This window comes from Halichoerus grypus, chromosome 15, assembly GCF_964656455.1.
Source record: "Halichoerus grypus chromosome 15, mHalGry1.hap1.1, whole genome shotgun sequence".
Taxonomy (NCBI): Eukaryota; Metazoa; Chordata; class Mammalia; order Carnivora; family Phocidae; genus Halichoerus; species Halichoerus grypus.
Window position 1 is genome coordinate 49,243,088 of NC_135726.1, and position 19,354 is coordinate 49,262,441.

The 19,354-nt window shown below is 59.3% G+C and overlaps 2 protein-coding genes across 4 annotated transcripts in view; one reads left to right on the plus strand and one right to left on the minus strand.

Moving 5' to 3' along the window:
• Positions 1 to 4,923: 4,923 nt before the first annotated feature.
• Positions 4,924 to 7,901, plus strand: CNFN (cornifelin). Of its 3 annotated transcripts, none has more exons than XM_036103329.2 (5): positions 4,926 to 5,794; positions 6,401 to 6,525; positions 6,963 to 7,073; positions 7,441 to 7,577; positions 7,665 to 7,901. In XM_036103329.2, exons 2-5 carry the CDS (start codon positions 6,489 to 6,491, stop codon positions 7,752 to 7,754), a joined length of 375 nt encoding a protein of 124 aa, XP_035959222.1. In that variant the 5' UTR covers positions 4,926 to 5,794; positions 6,401 to 6,488; the 3' UTR covers positions 7,755 to 7,901. The 3 variants fall into 3 exon arrangements, with proteins under 3 accessions (XP_035959224.1, XP_035959222.1, XP_035959221.1); XM_036103328.2 differs by having other exon boundaries at positions 5,236 to 5,794; positions 6,340 to 6,525; XM_036103331.2 differs by lacking the exon at positions 6,401 to 6,525 and having other exon boundaries at positions 4,924 to 5,794.
• Positions 7,902 to 11,588: 3,687 nt separating this feature from the next.
• MEGF8 (multiple EGF like domains 8) overlaps positions 11,589 to 19,354 on the minus strand; it is a 39,114-nt gene continuing 31,348 nt past the window's right edge. The window contains exons 35-41 of the mRNA XM_036103322.2: positions 17,285 to 17,492; positions 16,993 to 17,152; positions 16,479 to 16,671; positions 15,890 to 16,060; positions 15,667 to 15,797; positions 15,017 to 15,149; positions 11,589 to 14,177 (exon numbers count right to left, since the gene is read on the minus strand). Of these exons, the coding sequence (XP_035959215.2) occupies positions 12,909 to 14,177; positions 15,017 to 15,149; positions 15,667 to 15,797; positions 15,890 to 16,060; positions 16,479 to 16,671; positions 16,993 to 17,152; positions 17,285 to 17,492 (2,265 nt within the window). The 3' untranslated portion in view covers positions 11,589 to 12,908. The remainder of the gene's footprint in view (positions 14,178 to 15,016; positions 15,150 to 15,666; positions 15,798 to 15,889; positions 16,061 to 16,478; positions 16,672 to 16,992; positions 17,153 to 17,284; positions 17,493 to 19,354) is intronic.

The window sequence follows — 19,354 nt, forward strand, 5'->3', positions numbered from 1 at the left end:
CCGTGGGCTCCGCCTACCAGGGAAACGTGCCCCAAGTGGTCCAGGGCGATAGGAGGCGGAGCGTCTATTGGCTGGAAGATAGTGACTGACGTGATGGGTAGCTTATCACAGCCAGCCTCCGGAGGAGCGCTCCCAGTTCAGGCCCGCCTCTGGAAAAACGCAAAGGGGTGGTAGCCGAGGGCGTGGTGGATGGCAGAAGCGCCCCGGAAGTGGGGTCCGGCCGCTCGCGCAGCTCGCTGGCCTCATCATTGGGTCCTAAGGGAGGATGGGGACTTGAGAAGTCTGGACTCCGTGGTCCTGAGGGAGGAGGGGCTGGGGATCTGAGGGAGGAGGGACAGAGGAACCTAGACTTCAGGGTCTGAGGAGCATCTGAATGGTTGGATCTTGAGGAAGGAGGGAGCTGGGAACCTGAAAGGTCGGGGTGTAGGGACGGGGACTCCCAAGAGTCGCTGGCCTGCCCCGGGATGACGGATTTGAGGTTTCAGATTTTTTGTGGCTATTTATGGGATTGGAGCCAGGCCTTGTCCCCAGGCAAGAGTTCTGGGTCTCGTGAGGTGGGGCTTAGAATAGAAATGAGGAGGAGGAGGCTTAGGGGAAGCTCTGGCCTCGGTGTGCCCTTTCCACCTCCCCGGAAAGGGAAGCCAGGGTGCTGTCTGCCAGGGGAACGCAGAGCGGGAGGAGACTTGAAACTCACATGGAGACAAAGAGAAAAACATTGATACCAAGAGAGATTAAAATAGTAAAAACAATAATTATAAGAGAGCTCTCTCTTGTATGGCGTGGACTGTGTGTGGCCCCGGTTCTATGCGAAGCATCTCACATAATTATCGCATGTCTTCCTCATTACAGTTCTAAGAGATCAGATTATTATAATCCCCATTTTACAAGTGAGAAAATTGATGCCCAGTGAGGAAGAATCAAGATGCAAATGTGAAGAGACAGGAGAGACACAAAACACAGATGGAGATAAACAGGCAAAGAGGTAAAAACAGGCCCAGGGAGGTTAGAAAAAGTAGACAGCAAACAAAAGAGAGGGGCTGCAAGCGGGGACTCCTGGGGTGGGGTAGGGGGTTGGGGCCTAGGACTCCTGGGTCCTGGGGTTGGAAGGACCTAGGACTGGGGCTTTCAAGTATCTCCTCTCCTGATTTCCAAATACCAGACTTGTCCAACCCTTCTCACTGTGGGCGTTGGACCTGGTTGGGGTCAAAAATAGTGATTAGGAGGGGGCAGGCGTGTCATTATCCTATTAGGAGATGATAAGAAAATGATTCATGGGGGTGCCCCCAGCCTGGGAGGGGCCTTTCCCCCATGGCCTCTGTTCTTTCATCTGGACAGATTGGGCCTCAGAAAGGACTGGGGAGGGGCAGGGTCCTCTCTGTCCCTCTCCACCGCTGCACCTCCATCACTCAGAACTGTCACTAAGTCCCACCATGGAGAAGAGTGGGCCACCGTGGGGCATCTCTCTGGGCCTCTCTGCTTTCCCCCACACCTTGAACCAATGCCCAGCAGAGGTCCTGGCACATCACAGGAGCTCAGCAAATGCGTATCGAATGGATGGACAAACCTCTCTGGGCAGCTATTCCTCTGTCCCCGTCCTGACCATCTCTCTGTGTCCCCATCGTGTTTCTCAGCCTCTCCCTCGCCTCACCCATCTCCTCCCACCTTCCCTTTCACACAGGTGTTTCATCCGAGGACACAGGGCCCCCTATCCCCAGTAAGAAGAAACTGAGGCTTTGGGGAACCTGGGTGGATCAGTCGGTTGAACATCCAACTCTTGATTTCGGCTTGGGTCATGATCTTGGGGTCCTGGGATCAAGCCCTGTGTCGGGCTCTGTGCTCAGCTGGGAGTCTACTTGAGATTCTCTCCCTCTCCCTCGGCCCCTTCCCCGCTCAAATAAATAAATAAATCTTATAAAAAGGAAGAAAAGGAAGAAGGAGGAGGAGAAGAAACTGAGGATCATTTTGGGAGAAGTCACACTCCCAGGGTCACCTGTGGGACATGAAAAGGAGGAGCTGAGAGGGGTTCTCAAGACCCCAAATACAGGCACAGCCCTGGCATCTCGGGGTCAGAAATGTAAGATCACACCGAACATGTGCCCTCAATACCTGCTTAGTGGGATCTTCATTTGCACCCACACAATCAGAGAATCACATGCACCACGCGCACTCACCCACAAAGACAAACATAAACATCAGCACACAATCACATAATCACCCTTACTGACAACACACACAGAAATCTCCTATTCCGGGGCGCCTGGGTGGCTCAGTCGTTGGGCGTCTGCCTTCGGCTCGGGTCATGATCCCAGGGTCCTGGGATCGAGCCCCGCATCAGGCTCCCTGCTCAGCGGGAAGCCTGCTTCTCCCTCTCCCACTCCCCCTGCTTGTGTTCCCTCTCTCACTGTGTGTCTCTCTCTGTCAAATAAATAAATAAAAATCTTTAAAAAAAAAAAAAGAAATATCCTATTCCACATGCAAATCAGACACCCCAGGTATGCAATTATACGCCCAGCCACAGGCAGGCCACTCATTCAAACCCATCCAGGCCCACGAGAAGACTTGGTTTCCTTCTCAACTGTGTCTCCAGCAGCTAGAACAGCACCTTGCTGTCATCAGCTGCAGAAACACAAAATGTTTCCGAGTGCCAAGCACAGTTCTAAGCCCTTCCCATGAACTAACTCGTCGAATCCTCGCAACCACCCTATTTGCCACCACTCATTTTAAAGATGGACACACCAAGGTCCAGGCAAGCTTAGTGATTGGCTGAAGTTTTCATGGCCAGGAAGAGGCTATGAGAATTTGAACCCAGGTTTTCTGGCTCTGGAACCCATCACACGAGGCTCCTATTCAATAAATCACTCCTGCCTTAATCCAGTTGGAGTTCTAGAACCATGACAACCGACCACACCTGAACCAGATGCACAGTGGGCGGGGGGGGAGGGGGGAGATGCACAGTGGGTAGAATCTCAGAAAGGCAATATAGACACACAAATAGAAAAGACCCCCTCACATGCCACACCCCAGAACACACAGAGACATGGGGACAACCCCCACAGGGACACACAGCACCCAGAGAGAGACGCACACACCACACGCAGAGACACAACACACCCAAACCCAGACACGGTGTCCCACCCAGAACTCCACTGAGCGCCTGTTCTGCTCCCAGCCCCACTGGGCTGGCCCTCAAGGAAGCAGCAGGCTCAGGATGGGAAGAGGGGACAATCTCACTTGTCTGCTCTGCCCGACCGGTTCCACGAGGGCCATGGATGGCACCACCCACCTTATGAAACCCACATTGGGCAACTGGACCAAGACCTGACCTGGACGCTTGGATTCTGGAGAGAAAGGGGCTGGGAGCCTGAATTCCTGGGTTCTGAGGGAATAGGAGCTGGGTGCCCGCCCCCAATCATGGATTCTAGGGGAGAGGAGGACGGGGATCGGGACCTGGACTCTCAGGTCCTGAGGAAGAAGAGCTGGAGGCCTGGGATCCTGGGTTCTGGAAAAAGAGGGGCCAGGGACTTGGATTCCTCTCCTCTGTCTTTAAAGGCAGGGTTCCAGAGTTAGTAGATAAAAATACAGGACACCCAGTTAAAGGTGAATTTCAGATGAACAATAAATACCTTTTTTAGTATAAGTATATCCCAAAGATGGCATGGAACATACTTACACCAAAAAAAATGTTGTTGTTGTTGTTGTTGTTTACCTGAAATTTACATTTAACTGGGCATCCTATATTTTATCCGGCAACCCTGTTGAGAGGATGGATACCAGGTGCTCGGAGACAGCCATGGCCACTGGTCAGGCCCCAGGCCCCTGCTCTTCCTGCCCCTGCCCTCCTCCTCACCCCTAAGCAGGCCACCTCACAGCTTCCCCACCCGCTTTCCTCATCTACATGAGTTGCTGTCTAATTGCAGCCCCCAGGCTGTGTCAGAGTGGGGAGAGGAAACCCGAGGACAACTCGGGTTGTCATCCTGGGAGCCCTGGGGTCCTCAGAGATGATTGACCCTGAGTCACCTGCAGATCATGGTCTGGCCAGCTGGGGGATGGGGCCCTGGGGCTGCCTCCGTGGGGAGGCCTGGAGATGGAGATGTGGGGATGGGAGGCAGAGACCCGGGGATGAGGGCAGGAGACACACAGCTTGGGGGAACAGAGACTCAGAGATGGGGAGACAGAGAACCAGAGCAACTTGGAAACAGACTGGCACAGATCAGGAAAGAGATACAGAGCTAGCGAGGCAAAGATGCAGAGATGGGGGCACAGGGACACTAGACCAGAAGTGGAGAGAAGATGTTCCTAGACATTCAGGCTCCTGGACCAAGTGACAGACACGCACCAGAAAAACGCTGAGTGCCACCCAGCAGTCTGGGGACAAGGACAGCGAGCCATCTGGGTGGTGCTGGGAGACCAAGACTTGGGTCCTGCTGTGGGTTGGATTGGGAGGTGAGGGAAAAGCTGGGATCCCAGGCGGATAGGGTGATCCACCTGCCATCACCCCATACCCATTCCCAGTGAGGTGACACCACCACCTTCTCTGCAGGTGACACCCCAATTTTCCAGCGCCTCCTACATTTTTGGGGTGACACCCGTGCTGGAAACCCCACCCGACTCTAATGCTGCTTCCCTCACTGAGTCACTTCCAACCCTGCCAGGCCTGTTGGGGGCAGACTTTGGTGACTCAGGCCTCCAGGCCCCTCGCTCTTTCACCCCTCAGGAGCCCAGCATCAAAAATCCCAGGACCCCTGCACACTCAGGGGTGCAGCCTAGCCTAACCCAAGAGTCTACACCCCCAGCCAGAATCTGAGCCCCTCTCCCTCCTCTGTTAGGGGCCCAGATGAAGCCCCAGCCCCTCCTCCCTCAGACCCAGGAGTCCGGCCCCCGCCCCCCCCATCTGCTCTGTTACCCCCCCCACCCCCAGTCCTGGGCCACATCCATCTCCTTCCAGAAGCACAGTTTCTCGGTTCCCAGCCTCCTCCCTTCCCAGTTTGAAGGTCGAGTGAGTTGTATATATTTACTTTGGTTTCAGCATGGGTCACCCCCAAAACACACTGCCCCCCATGGGCCTGGTGGCCCCAAATGGGAGGACAGTACCCCCTCTTCCAGGGAAGTGGGAACCGCACTCAGGGGGACAGGAGAGGCCCTCACAGGGGAGCCCCCACTGCACTCTCCTGAACCCCCCATTCCTTCCTCCACCTCCCTGCCTCTCCACTTTCCACCTCTGTGTCTCTTCTCTGAATCTGGCTCCTCTCTCTGCTGTTTCTCCCCCAGATCTTTGTCCCTGTCTCGGCATCTCTCTCTCCATCTCTCTATGTCTTCGTCTCTGTCCATCTCTCTGAATCCCCTTCTCTCTCTCCCACCTGGGCTTCTCCCCTTCTGTCTCTGTGTCCCCCATTCCCTCCCCGTCTCTCTGTCGTCCCTCTCTTTGGGTCTCTGCACTGTGGCCCAGCTGCGCCCCTTGCGCCTCCCCTCTGCCTTCTCTCCCCTCACCCCTTGTCTCTCCCTGCCTGCTCCCCTTTCTGTCTCCCCTCCCAGCTCCGCATCCCTGGCCCCCTCCCTGATTTCCTCAAGAGCTGGAGGGGAAAAGGGGGGGTGGGGGATGGAGAGCCAGGGAGGGGAAGTTCCTGTGGGGGGAAGAGGGTCAGCCAGACCGGCTGGGCTCCCTGGGCACCTCCGTCAGAGCCCCGCCCAGGGCTGTGTGGCCCGCCCCAATATAAGCAGCTCCCGGCCAGAGACAGAACACAGTGCCCGGCTCACCCACGCCTGTCTGCATCATCGCCATTGCTGTCTCCTGCAGGTAGGAGCATCCGCCCACAGCCTCTTCTCTGTGCCCCCCCCCACCCTGCTCCCCTGACATCTCTGTCCCTTGCATATCTCTGACTGTCTCGGTGGACACTTCTGTCTTTCTCAATGCCCTCCGTGTCCACCTTCTCAACCTCAGTGGCGCGGGGTTGAATCTGGAAGTCCTGGGGCCCAGCGCGGCCTCTACTAACCCCCTTGGCCTGGGCCGTCGGATGTGGGGCATTTCTCTTCACCTCTCTGAGCCTCAGTGTTCCATCTGCGAAATGGGCTTGCAGAGAAGTCAAAGCCCTGGGCAGGTGTGAGTGTTACTGGTGGCATCTCTATGGGCACCTGGCTCTGATCTCTTCCTCCCCTTGTCTCTGACTCCGCCTGTCTCTGTCCCCTGGTCTCTGTCTCCAACTCTACCTCTGGTATGGGGAAGGTCCTGTGGGGTCTGTCGGGCAGCGGTACAGAGATGGGCGAGTTTCTCGCCCCCACCCCATACATCCCTACTCCATGTTTCTCCCAGCTGGCAGGCTGACTTGGCCTCTTTCTCCCCAGTGCCCTTCCCCCTAAGAACCCAGCCCCCAGTGCCCCTGCTCCTTGCCCGCCCCTCCCCCAGTATCCAGCAACCTTTGGACAGACTCAGCCACTGTCACCGCGGCCACCTCTGCGGTCCCCAACACCGCCACCTCCTCAGGGCCAGCAAGATGCAGTTTGAGATGCACGACAACGTGAAAGGCAAAGGTGGGATCACTGGAACCCTTCCGGTCCCTGGAACCTGGCCGCTTCCCTCCCCTGGGCGCCCTGGCTTCGAAGACAGATGGCGCCTGATTGCACCCCAGAGGCCCCTGGAAATGCGGGAACCCAGCTCCCCAGGCGCAGACGTGGAGGAGGCGGCGCACGGCTCGCCCCGCCCGGATGTGGCACCCACCCTTCCCCAGACTTGCAGGAGTTCCCCACCCACAGCCCAACCAGATGTGCAGGAGGCAGTGGCGATGGGGACAGACTGGGCTGTCAGTGCCCAAACGTGGTGGAAAGGAAGGAGGGGTGCAGTGGTGTCCCCTCCGTGGGCGGCCTGGTGGCCCCGCCCAGACTGCCCGGCAGAGGAAGGGGCGGCAGGGATGTGGGGTCCGGGAGGGGCTGTCGGGCTGCCCGCTGACCCTGGCCCACCACCTTCGCAGCCATGTCCTACCCAGTGACCAGTCAGCCCCAGTGCGCTAGCAGCTGCTACCAGACCCAGCTCAGCGACTGGCACACGGGACTCACGGACTGCTGCAACGACATGCCCGTCTGTGAGTGCCGGCGGCTCCCTCCGGGGGGCGGGGCCAGGCCCCACGAACCCCACCACCCCTCCCTTCCTTAGACCCTGAATTCCCACACTCTAGCCCTCACCCCTTCCTCCCACCTCCAACACTGCCCAGGATCCTGACCTCACCTCTTCCAACGTCCCCTTGCACCCTCAACTTTGCCCGTTGTGGCCCCAGCTCCCCCTCCAAAACCCTATCTCCCAGCCTCCAAACCACCCCCGCTGGGAACCCTTCATTCCCTCCGGGACCCTCGACTGGGCGCCGCGGAGCATCGGCCTCCCCTCTCCCCGAGGCGGAGCCGGCCCGGGGCGCCCGGTGGGCCCCGCTCTGACTGCCCTGCGCCCGCCCCCAGGTCTGTGTGGCACTTTCGCCCCCCTGTGCCTCGCCTGCCGCATCTCCGACGACTTCGGGGAGTGCTGTTGCGCGCCCTACCTGCCCGGGGGCCTGCACTCCCTGCGCACGGGCATGCGGGAGCGCTATCACATCCAGGTGCGTGCGGGTCGCGGGGCCCGGGCGGGGACGGACCTCCTGGGACCCAAGGCGGGGCTCCTAACTCTCTCTCCCCCCACCCTCTAGGGCTCCGTCGGGCACGACTGGGCGGCCCTCACCTTTTGTTTGCCCTGCGCCCTCTGTCAGATGGCGCGGGAATTGAAGATCCGCGAGTAAAGCAGCTCCACGCGCCTCCTCCTTTTCCACCTGTCACGCCCGGCCCCCTCTGCCCCCTCGGCCCCCTCTGCCGCCTCGTGGGAGGGCCTGCCCCTCCGCCCTATCCCGCTACCAGAAATACACCCACAATAAAAACCTGAAAACCAACTCCGCCTGCATTCTTTTTGTCCCAGGGAAGGAATCTGGATGGAGAAGGAGGTTTGGTGAGGGCTGTGGGGACACAGGGAAGATGTCTAGGTGTGGAAGGATGCCAGGGTCAGATCCTTGACCCCAGCCTGCTGTGTATGACATTGGCAAGTCTTACCTCACTAAACCAGGGGGTCCTCATTAACAAAGTGAAACCACTAACCCCTTAAGCTGCCCAATCGAAGCTCTGCGGGGATCCTGAAAATAAGCAAAACCAGAAAAAGCTCCAAGAAAAAATTTAGGAGAGCCCCTCCCCACCCCTACTAAGTCAATACCTATAGACTCTTGGCCTACACACAATCCTAACAGGCTTGGGGGGCGGGTCCTTTGTCTCCAAAGCAGAGAACTGCCAGGTTTAAGGCTCCCTGGAGCTGAAACTAATCCTTAAGGATCACCCAGTTCTCTTTATTGCAAAAGCGACTAGCAGATTAAGAAACTCTAGTCTCAAAATTGGGCAGAGCAAGGATCTGATCTCAACTCTTGCCACTTACTAGGCGTATTATCTTAGTCAATTAATAAGCCTCTCTGAGCCTGTTTCCTCCTCTGAGGATAATCCCTAATATGTCATATGGCTACTGTGTGAGCAAGAGACAGAACAGATGGAAAGACCAAAGAGTGAGCTTAATAAACTTGTTAGTATTATGTATAATAGCACTACACTATTCTGTTATTTGTATTATTTGCTGTTATTCTCGCTCTCTCTCTCCATCTGTGTATCCAACCATCAAGTGACATCTTTACTAGGAGCATCTAATGGGCATCTCAAATTTAAAACCTAACTCCAGGGGTGCCTGGGTGCCTCAGTTGGTTAAGCGTCCGACTCTTGATTTTGGCTCAGGTCATGATCTCAGGATCTGAGAGAGCCCACGTTGGGCTCCCTGCTGGGCATGAGACCTGCTTAAGATTCTCTCTCCCTCCCCCACCCTGCAAGTACTCTCTCTCTCAAATAAATAAATAAATAAATAAATAAATAAATAAATAAATAAAACCTAACTCCAGATTCCCCACCCAAAACCTGCTACTCCCAGGCTCCCCCTCTCAGGAAATAGCAAACCCCATCTTTCCAGCTGCTCAGTCACTTTATTACCCAATGTCCCAACCTGTCAACTAGTTTTGTTAGTTCTACTTTCAGAATATATCCAGAACCTCACTTCTCCCTACTCCGCTGCCCCCACCTTGTTCCAGCCACCCTCCTCTTCAGCCTAGACTAATGCAGTGGCTCCTCACTGGGCTCCACGCCCTAACTCCACATCTTTAGTTGTCTCCCACAGAGAAGCCCTGTGAACACCTGAGTTAGGTCACATCCCTCCTGCCCTCAGAACCTTCTCATGGCTCTTCCTGCATAGAGTTCAAGCCAGAGCCCTCACTGTGGCCCAAGGACCTGCACCATCTGCTTCCTGCTTCCTCTGTGCCCTTCTCTCCTCCTAATTCCCTCCGACGAGTCTCGTGGTTGTTTCTCCAATGCTAGCCATGCTCCCACCACAGGGCCTTTGCACCAGCCGCTCCCCCGACTTGGAATTCTCTTCCCTCACATGTCCCTATGGCTCATTCCTTCACTTCTGCTCACACACCATCTGAAGAGAGAGGCCTTCCCTTCTACCTTATCTTCCATAGCGAGTACCGACCCCCCCTTCCCCTCCTTCATCGCCTTGTTTTTCTGGCCATATATCAACATACCACATCATTTGCTTATTTATTATCTGGCTCCCCGCTGGTTTGTCAGCTCCATGAGGGCAGGGACCTCATTCACAGCTGTGTCCCCAGCACCTAGAACAGTGTGGAGCCCATTGCAGGTGGAGAGGAGTGATCACAGGTGGGAGCCATGGACGCAGAAAAGGGACACGATTTTAGAGGTAATTGGGGGAGGGGGCAATGGACAGACAGGCTTGCATCAGAATCTGGGCTGTTAATCTGCCCTGAGTCCTTAGGCAAGGGGCTTAGTTTCCAAATCTGCAAAATGGGGGCACAAACCTGTACCCCTCAGCATTGATGTGGGGAAGAGTAAAAGACACACCAAGCACCCAGCACTCACTACCTGGAATGCTGTAGGCCCTTGGTGAAATCCCCCCCACCCCTTTTCCCAAAGTCCTTAGGGCATTGATGGCCATACACAGACCCCTGAATCCAGACCTTCAGGCTCCCATGCTCAGGCTTTCTCTCACGCTCCTGGAGCCTCTTGCATTCAGGTATGTGGATAGCAGAGCAAGGTGCCCGCTGAGGGGCTAAGTGGAGGGACAGTGCTATAGGGCATTCGTACAGGGGCATCCGCACGCTATGGACAGCAGCTGGAGAGGGTGGCTCTGCGTCCCAGGGACAGGGTCCAGTCACAGTGCAAATGCTCTGCCCCGGAAGGCAGTCACAGGCTGGTGGCGGGAAAGAGACCCTACCAAAGGTCTGATCAGAACGCAGACGAGTCTTGAAGAACCACCTTAGCTCCTTCCTGGTGGTGCAGGATGACCGCTCCACTGGCCTGGGACTCCCCGAGGCAACACGCCCTGCTTCTGGTGAGCTTCCTGGGTGGGAAATTGTGCCTGACCCCTGGCAGAAACTGGGTATTTCAAACACCTGCCCCTAGCGCTCGCTCTGTGCTGGGACAGCGCTCAGCTAGGTGGGCTAAGGAAGAAGGTGCACGATGCCCCTTTTGCTCTCTCTGTGGCCTCGTCTCCTCTTTATTCCCTTATTCCCGGGGCCTCCCTCCTCAGGGGGTAAGAGGGCCTGGTGGTCAGGCATGTGGATTTGAGTCATGGGGCAGCTGTCCCTGAACAGCTGAATGAGGTCTATGAACTTCGGTCTTCTCATCTGCACGCTGGGATTAGTTACCCCCTCATACGGTTGCTGGGCAGGAACGTGGCCAGGAGAGCCGTCTAACACAGGTGCTCAGCACATACAAGTTCACGGTCACGTCGTGGAGGTCAGGTACTACCAACAGCTCATCAAGGCAGAACTCCTGTGTGGGCAGAGTCATCCCTGAAAATCCTGTACGTTGCCCATAAATCTGAAAATACTGATTTTCGTGGACCGCACTGCAGACGCAACCACCCCCCCAGTGCACCTCACTTTGGCTAACCACTGGATGAAGCCACCAGCCTTGCCCCTGGGCTGCCTGAACCAGAAGGCATGGTGCTTACCTCTCAGCTGGACTCCCACGCTGCGCAAGGCCAACTGAGGGCGCATTTCCACCGCCCGGGCCATGCTCTTGCTTGCCCTGCGGGCCTGGCAGGTGAAGGCCCCTGAGATGCTCCCCGCTTGGGCCGTGAGAGCCTTGTTGGATTCGAGGAAACTCATCATGTTGGGGCATCTTGGTCTCTCTGCTGCCTCAACTCTTCTGAGGCCAGAATAAAACCCAAGCCTGGGACCAAGGGAGTCTGTTTTACCTCCTGAGACAAACGGGTCTCCCTGAGAGAGGGATCTGAGGAAGGGCCAGAGGCCTCTGCACCCTCACCTCCCCTAGGTCTGTCCTTTCTAGGGACGAACAAGCAGCACCATCCCACCCCTGCATAGGAGAGGCAGGGTGGAGCCAGGCCCAGCCACGCAGCTCCGACGGGCCACCAAGGTAAGCACACCGGTTGGATTTATCTACACTTGGGTGCTGTTCCGAGAAACAAGACACCCCATCTCCTGCATGCACACGGCGCTCAGACACCGGCCTTCCCCACACTCTTTATTTGCTGCTTCAAGCACTGTCCCTCTTTCAGCCTCATAGACTGAGGGCCCCAGCAGAGAAGAGGCGGGGCTCAGCTCCTCAAGGTCCAAACCCGCAGCTGGGGGATGGAGTCTTGCAAAAAGGAGTCCCAAGTTCAAGATGGCTAGGATGGGAGCGGTCCTCAAGGGGGACAGGAGCTCAGAAGTCCAAGGTGGTGGCTGCTACCTCACCGTCCCATCTCTGATGCGTAGACCAGAACAGCCAATCCCCTGCACTTGGTTCCTTCCACTGAAATACGCAGAGCGGTCTGTCTCCCTGGCTGGGCCTGACTGAAGAGATGCCTACAGGGCATCTCAGACTGGACTTCTGATCGTCCCCACAAGCCCCAGGCTGCCCCACTGTAATAGACGACCCCGCCGTCCGCCCATAGTTTGAGCTACAAAGTCGAGGTCGTCCTGGATTCCCCTCCCCCGCCCCAACATCCACACACATCCTGCACTTGTCCCTGACCCACCCCCTCCCCACCACCACCCTAGTCCAGCCCACTGTCATCTCTTGTCCCCTCCAACCCATTCTCCACACCACAGCTGAGGGACCTCTTGAATAGGTATGTCGGATCCTGTCATTTGCCCTCATACAACTGTCCCACGGCTTCCCATTGCCCTGAGAATAAAACTCAAAACCCTATCTGGGGCCCACACGGCCCTGGGTGATGCCACCCCTGCCTGGTCCCCAACCTCACCTCCTCTTCGCACTCGGTCTGGGTCACACTGGCCACCTCTCCGATCCCTCCAATAAAGCACGCTGGTCCCCACCTCTGGGACTTGTCCTTGCAGCTCCCTCCACCTGCGATCCACTTCCCAGTGTTCTCCCCACGGCCGGTTCTCTCAATCTTTAGGCCCAGCTTCTCCGAGTGCCCAACTTACCCTACCCCGCAGTCCCTCATGGCCACATCCTGTGATCCCTCCTGGCACCTCTCCTTCACAGAAATGATCTCACGTGTGTGTGTGTGTGTGTGTGTGTGCGCGCGCGCACGCGTGCACGCACTGATTGTCTCCCTCCACTGGAACCAAAGCCCCACAAGATCAGGGAACTGGTCTGTCTCGCTTTCTGCTCTGCCCAGTGCCTTCAACAGCGTAGAGTAAGTATTCAATAAATAATTGTTGCCTGCAGAACGGCGAGTGCCCTGGCTGGGGAGCCCCAGGGAAAGGGAGTCGGAGGTCTCTGAGGACACACTGTCTGGGGGCCCCCAAGTGGAGGAGCCCCAAGTCCAGGGCGGCGTCATCAGGGCACTGCGCTGCCGTGGCTGAGGACCCCACCGTGGGTCAGAGGGACATGCTGGTGAGATTGTCCTGGCTCAACAGTCCCTTCCGGCCTGCGCCAGCCCCGTGCCCACTGCCCCCGGCGCCCCCGCCGCCCCCACAGTACTCGTGCAGTCTGTGTCTCAGCGTGACAAGCGCCGAGCCCAGGCAGGCACCGTTGGGCGCTTGGGGTCCCCCAGGCAGCTGGAGCAGCAGCGTGGCCACCCCAGCCATGCCATCTTCGGTGGGCTCGAGGGTGATAGGCCCGGCTCGCAGGCCGGCGGTCGTGGTGGGGATGGCTGGTGGGCAGCAGCCTCCTCCCACGGGTCCCCAGGGCCCGCCGGCCCCGGTCAGCAGCAGGGGTGCCAGGAAGGGTTCGGAACGGCGGAAGGTGGGCGGCGGGAGCCCAGCCGGCTTCCAGGCAGGGGCCGGGGCAGCGGGGTCGGGCGGGAAGCAGACGGTGACCTTGGCAAAAGGGCGGCTGGCCATCTTGGTCATCTCCTGCAGATGCCGCCGCTGCTCCTGCCGCTGGTCCAGGGCCTGTTTGGCCTTCCAGAGGAGCACACAGAGCGAGAGGAAGAGAAAGAAGCAGGAGAAGAAGACGGAGAAGAAGACAAACAGGTCGATGTGGGCCTGGTCCTGCCGGAAGAAGAGCAGGCCCTGCGAGTCGGCCGAGCCGTTGGCGCCAGGCCCGCTCGGGTCCCCCACGCCCAGCAGGAGCAGGTAGAAGCGGCTGGACTTGAGAGCATGGTGCTCGTGTGGGTAGGTGATGACCAGCCGGTCCCGCACGCCACGAACCACGAGCACTGCCGACGGCTCCGTCACCGTCACGTAGGTGATCAGGCCGCGTGGCCACACTTCCCGCACCCGTGGCTCGGCTGGGGCGCCTGGCCCGCTCCCGGACCCCGGTCCCCCTGGGTCCCCGGCCCCCCGGAGTCCGCCGTCAGCAGGGGGTGGGGGAGGCGGCGGGGGTGGAGGGGGCTGGATATGCACAGTGTGGACGCCTGTGTCGGGGGCCACGCGGACCACGAACGTGTCGTAGGAGGTGGAGACATAGAGGTCCACGGCACCGAAGGTCACATCCAGCGTCAGGCGGATGTCCACATTGGTAAACTTGGGCTGCACGCCGAAGAGGACCGTGCGGCCAGGGCCCAGAGCCCGGCGCTTGGGTTCGTGGAAGCAGTTGGTCTGGGACGTGGGGTCAAGGCAGCATTCCTGCTCCACGGAGATGAGGCGGTAGCACTGCTGGCCACCCAGCGGGCTCCCGTGGAATGACTCCCGGCACTTGGCGCACTGCGGGGGGCGGGGGGCGGTCAGGGCTGAGCTCAGCACCCGGCCACCCTCCAAGTCCTGACATTCTGGACCGACTGGTGAGCAGCCACTGCCCCAGGCTCCCTCAGTCCCCAGCAGCTTCCTGGGGACTGTCCCTCACCCCGACGCAGTGTGGAGGCCCCCAGGACCCCACGCTCCAGCGCTGCTGTCCCACCCTGATGTGGAAGCCTCTGGAACTCTGAGGCGCAGCGATGAAGGGCTCTGTCGAACCTGCCTCTACTCCTCACTACCTGTGTGGCTAAGCTCGCTGAACTTGAGATCCCTCCTCTGTACCCAGGCGGCAAACAGGGCTCGCGCACGGGACTGCCGAAGCTCCAGGCACAGCACAGGGTGGGCCGGCCTCACCTGCCAGCCTTGCTGTTTCTGGACTGCATGAGGTACGTCCCACCTCAGGGCCTTTGCACTGGCTGATCCTCTTGCCTGGATCACTCTCTACTCGCCCACAACCCCCGTGGCTGCTTGTCTGGTATCCCGACTTCTATCAGATCGTTTCTCAAGCGTCACCTTCTCACCGAGGCCCTCCTTGGTCGTCATATCTACCATTCCCACTCCTTTCTCCTCACTGCTCATCACTAACATGCTCTGCATCTAACTTACTCATTCGTTTGTTGCTGGGCTCCTCCCCGGGAATGTAACTTTCCCGAGGACAGAACACCCTGCCCATTTTGGTGCCCACTGCATCCCAGTGCCTCCCATGCAGCCCAGCACACAGTAGGTGCTCAGTAAATGTGTGCTGGATGAATGAGTGGCCCTCTCGGGGTGCAGGGCCCTCGGCCTGGAACTCACTTCTGCAGCCGTACCTGGTACCTGTAGCAGTCCCGACGGTCGCTAGGGGAGCTACCCTGGCACGTGCCCGTCTCCGTATTGTTCTGACACGGGCAGCCCGTCCCGTCCTGCTCGTTACATGTATCTGCGTGGCCATTACACTGGCATCTGAGGAAGCGGGGGGAAGACAGGGGTCACAGAGCTCCCCTGGCCCACAGGGGTCCAGGCTCGATGCTGCAGAGGTGAGCTTGAGTCCGAGCTCCAGGCCAGAAGAGGAAACTGAAGCTCACAGGGGGTCAAGCCATTTGCCCAAAGCCAGGGAGCCAGTCAGCAGCAAGGTTAGGACTTGAAGCCAGGTCGGAATGACTCAAGTCTACTGAGCATTCAGGAAGGAAGGGCTGGGGTGGGAGGCCGCCCGAAGGCCTCGCCCCTTGGCAGCTCCCTCTCTGCCCCCCAGTCTCCACGGCGGATGCTCTGTGGTCTGCGTGTCAGCACCGGCCTCTGAGGGAGGGGGTCTCCCACCTGAGCCTGCCTGGCTCATGGCCCCCAGCTTGGCCTCAGCCCGGGGCCTCCCTGGGGATGCTGTCCGCTCCTGCCTGAGGGCAGAGAACTGGGGAGAGGGGTGTGGCTCCCAGAGCTATTCGCTGTGGGCAGGGCTAGGGTCCCCGGCCCCCCTGCTTCTCACTTGGTGCACTTCCCGTCCAGGAGGAAGTAGCCGTGCAGACAGCTCTCGCATTTGTCCCCATAGCTGTTATTCTGGCAGTTCACACACACGGCCTCATCTTCACTGGGCCCCTCGGTCACCCAGTTGTCAATCTGGCCAAGGAAAGACGGGGTGATCGCAAAGAGGCGTGGGCCAGCCCCCTCCTCCCCGAGACCCAGGAGTCCTGGCCCGTGGCCTCTCCTACCTCCTCCGGATCCAGTGAGTACTTCTCGGGCTCCTTCCTGGCCATTTCAAGCTCTTTCCTGGAGACGCAGACGTGGCTGTTGCCACGACAGAAGGCGTGGCACGGCCGGCAGGTCCCGCCCCCCACAGCTGAACCCACGAACAGGGGGAGGCACTGCTCACAGTGGCTGCCCTGGAAACCGGGGACGGGGTGGTCAGAGCAGGTGGGGTGGGAGAAGGGGCCCTCTGGGAGCGCTGCGGGAGGGCAGCAGGGGCTCAGGCTCTTGGTTCGGGCCGTCCCAGCCTTGGGGCAGTTTAGCCTCTGCCTTCGCTTGCGCACCTCCGGTGACTCGGGCTGAGGGGGGTGGCGTTCGTGCCCGTCCAGCCCCAAGTGTTGAGCTCAAAAAGCCCTTCCCAGTGCCACCCGGAGTCCTCCTCCACGGGCCCCGCCTCCCTAGTCCAGCACTGACTCTGTCCGCTATTCCGGGGCGGCCCATCTGACACGAATCCAGGCAGTGTCCCCAAAGCCTCCCCCCACCCTGGGGCCTGGCTCCTCCAGGCTCGGAGTGAGGCTCAAGACGCGGGTGCGTCGGAGGCCCCAGGCAGCCCACCTTGGTGTGGTTACGGCATAGCAAGCAGTGGTCGCGGGCCCCCACGCCCGCACACTCGCTGTGGCGGTTGCAGCGACACTCGGTGGAGCAGTTGCGGCCCACGAAGCCGAAGTGGCAGCGGCAGTGGTCGGGTTCCACACACGAGCCGTTCACGCAGCCCTGGGCGCACACGGGGCGGCACAGCCCAGTCACACTGCAGGGGCGGGGGGCGGTGGAGGGTCAGGGCAGGGCCGGGGTCCTCAGGGCTCCGGCCAGCCCACCACTCACTAGACCGCCCTCAACTCGTGGCTCACCCCTGGTCTCTCCCACGCTCCGCCTCCGGGGTCTAGCCTCCATCTCCCTCAGGGGCTAGCCTGCCATCCTCCCTCTTCCCGGCGAGCCCTGCCCCTCCACGCGCCGGCCCTTCACCCCTTCCTGCATGAACGCCCTGCCTCATATCTGCGCCGGCCCGCGCCTCGCCCGTTCCTGCTCCCACAGCCCCCCCCCCCAGTCGCCTGCGCCCCCGCCGCCTCACTTGTCCATGGTGTAGCCCGCCTTGCAGCTGCACTCGTAACCGTGCGGCCGGTCGTGGCAGTTCTGCGTCTCGTTGCAGTCGTGGTGCCCGTTTGCACACTCGTCCTCAGGGGGGCAGGACAGGAAGGCCCAGGAGGCCCCAGGCCGCCCGCACGTCAGCCCTGGCACAGGGACACGCAGAGCTGCACCGGGTGCCTCTGCAGCAGCCGCCCAGCCACCCAGGCCCCCCTCCGAGACAGCCCCCAGCGCCCCCCAGGTTCTCTGTGCCAGACCCAACCCCGAGTGCGGCTCACCATCACGGGGACCGCTGAGTCCACCCTCCAAGCAGCGGCCGCCCCCATCCTGGCCCCCCCAGGCACACCAGCCACAGTGGGGGCGCCACAGGCACAGGGCACACTGGGAAGCCTGAGCACAGCCCAGGGAGCAGCTCTCAGGTCCTCGCAGCAGGCGGCCACAGCCTCCAGCCATACATCGCAGGGGCAGGTAGGAGGGGCTCAGACACTGTACAGGGGAGATGAGAAATGAGGTGGGGGGGTGGGCAAGAGAGAGGCAGAGAAAGAGGATCAAACACATTCTAGGTGTCTTCCCAGACCGCACTCCCTCCTCGGAGCTCTCGCCCCTCTCTGGCCACAGCCCATGGGTCAAAGTGGACACCAGCAGGGGTTAATCACATTCTCCCTGTCAAGCATTTGTAACCTGGGAGTCCACAATGGGAGTCAGGCTAGGGGCATCCTTGAAACTGGAAGATTCTGGAGGTGAGGGCTTTGGGGGCTGTTAGGATGAGCAAAACACAGCAAATGAAGAGAATAGAGGGACAGGAAAAGAGCAGATGCAGAAGGAAGCATCAATGAGGACCACACACCCCAAGCCCACGGTGGGCGGGGCGGGGGCGGGGGGAGGGCAGCTTTTCCAGGCCCCGTCGCCAGGCCTGGCTGCACTTTGCACCCTGGGCTCCAAGAGGTACCACTGTGTTGGTGTGACTGGCAGTGTCGGTCTCCCCACCTGGCTTAGCGTGCATGGCTGTTTCTCACAACCAAAGGGGGGCAACAATCCCAGGTTGGGACAGAAACTAGCGACAGGTGCAGGGTTGCAAGCCATTGTCACTTAGGAAAAACGTGCAGCTGGCTGCTGGGGCCACAGGGTCCTCCCGTGCTGGGCTGGGAAGCGGAGTCTGCGGTCAGGGGCTGCCCAGTAGCTCACACGCCATCACTCAGCACGTCCCGGGACCCAGACAAGGTGCGCAGTCAGGGTCAGACTCTTGGGAACTTTCCGCAGGGTGTCAGAGTATCTTATTTACTGTTCGGGCCTTGAGAAGACAGGGATTAGTCCGGGCTGTCTGACAGCACTCAGCAACCACGCGATCCTGAAACAGACACCCTCCCTGCTGTGGCCGGAGCTCTGAGCCCACAGACGCCTACAGCCAGCAGTGAGCTGAGCCTTGCTGAACTGCTGGAGCTAGGCTCCCAGATCTAAATTTAGTGCGCCCCTTGGCAGATGGTGGGGCAATCTGGGGGGCGGAGACCAAGTCCCCAGTCTGCACAGCGTTTTTTTTGCTGTGACCTCCCTAGTGGCCACAGGTGATGCTGCCCACCATCCACTGCATCCCCTGCGCTCTTGGAAGAGATACGGGAATGTTAAGTTCCGAGAGCAGGATTCTAGCTCATCTTGACAGGTACACCTACAACCCACGGGGTTGGGCACGGGGAAGGGGCTCGATAAAGAACCTGGTGAAGAGAAGCCAGGGAAGCGAGCACTCTGTGCCCGTCCCAGGCTCTGAAGCCAAAGTTATTCAAAAGAACAATGCCCGGGTGTTAAAATAACAGCGGCCCTCAAGCCAACTCCTAACAGGGCTGGTCTGCACATCTGTTCGGTCCAATCTGTGCAGTGGTGGTTGTTAGAAGCCCGAGCCAACGCTCCAGAGCTAGGAGACCACACAGAAATCCGAAGCTCTGGCAGAAGTGCCCTCCTACCCACACTGTGGCACCGACCCGGCGCTGGAGTCTCCTGCCCCACAGAACAGCACAGAGGGGCTGGGTGAATAGCAAGTGCCTGCCAGCAGGCTCCCTACCATTGCCTTCCAGGCCCGGGAGTGTCCACAGAGACGGACAATGGGCATCTCAATGTTATTTGAGGAGAACCTGTATCACCACAAGGACCCCAGGCTTGGGGATGAGGCCTCAGTGTGTTAGAGACCCACACTGTGGGGGTCACAGAGAACCCCCACGGGGAACACTGCCCACCCTCTGGGTGTGTCCCACAGAGTGGAGGCTGGGAATCCCCCCACTGGGCAGAACTTGGGGCATGACTGAGTTTTTACCCAGGAGCAAGCATGGCCCCAGGCTGCAAAGACACTCACCCATTTA

Coding starts and splice junctions, on each gene's coding strand:
- CNFN (XM_036103329.2), top strand. CDS start 6,489: ATGCAGTTTGAGATGCACGACAACGTGAAAGGCAAAG. Junction 6,526..6,962: donor CGACAACGTGAAAGGCAAAG/GTGGGATCACTG, acceptor CCACCTTCGCAG/CCATGTCCTACCCAGTGACC. Junction 7,074..7,440: donor CTGCAACGACATGCCCGTCT/GTGAGTGCCGGC, acceptor GCCCGCCCCCAG/GTCTGTGTGGCACTTTCGCC.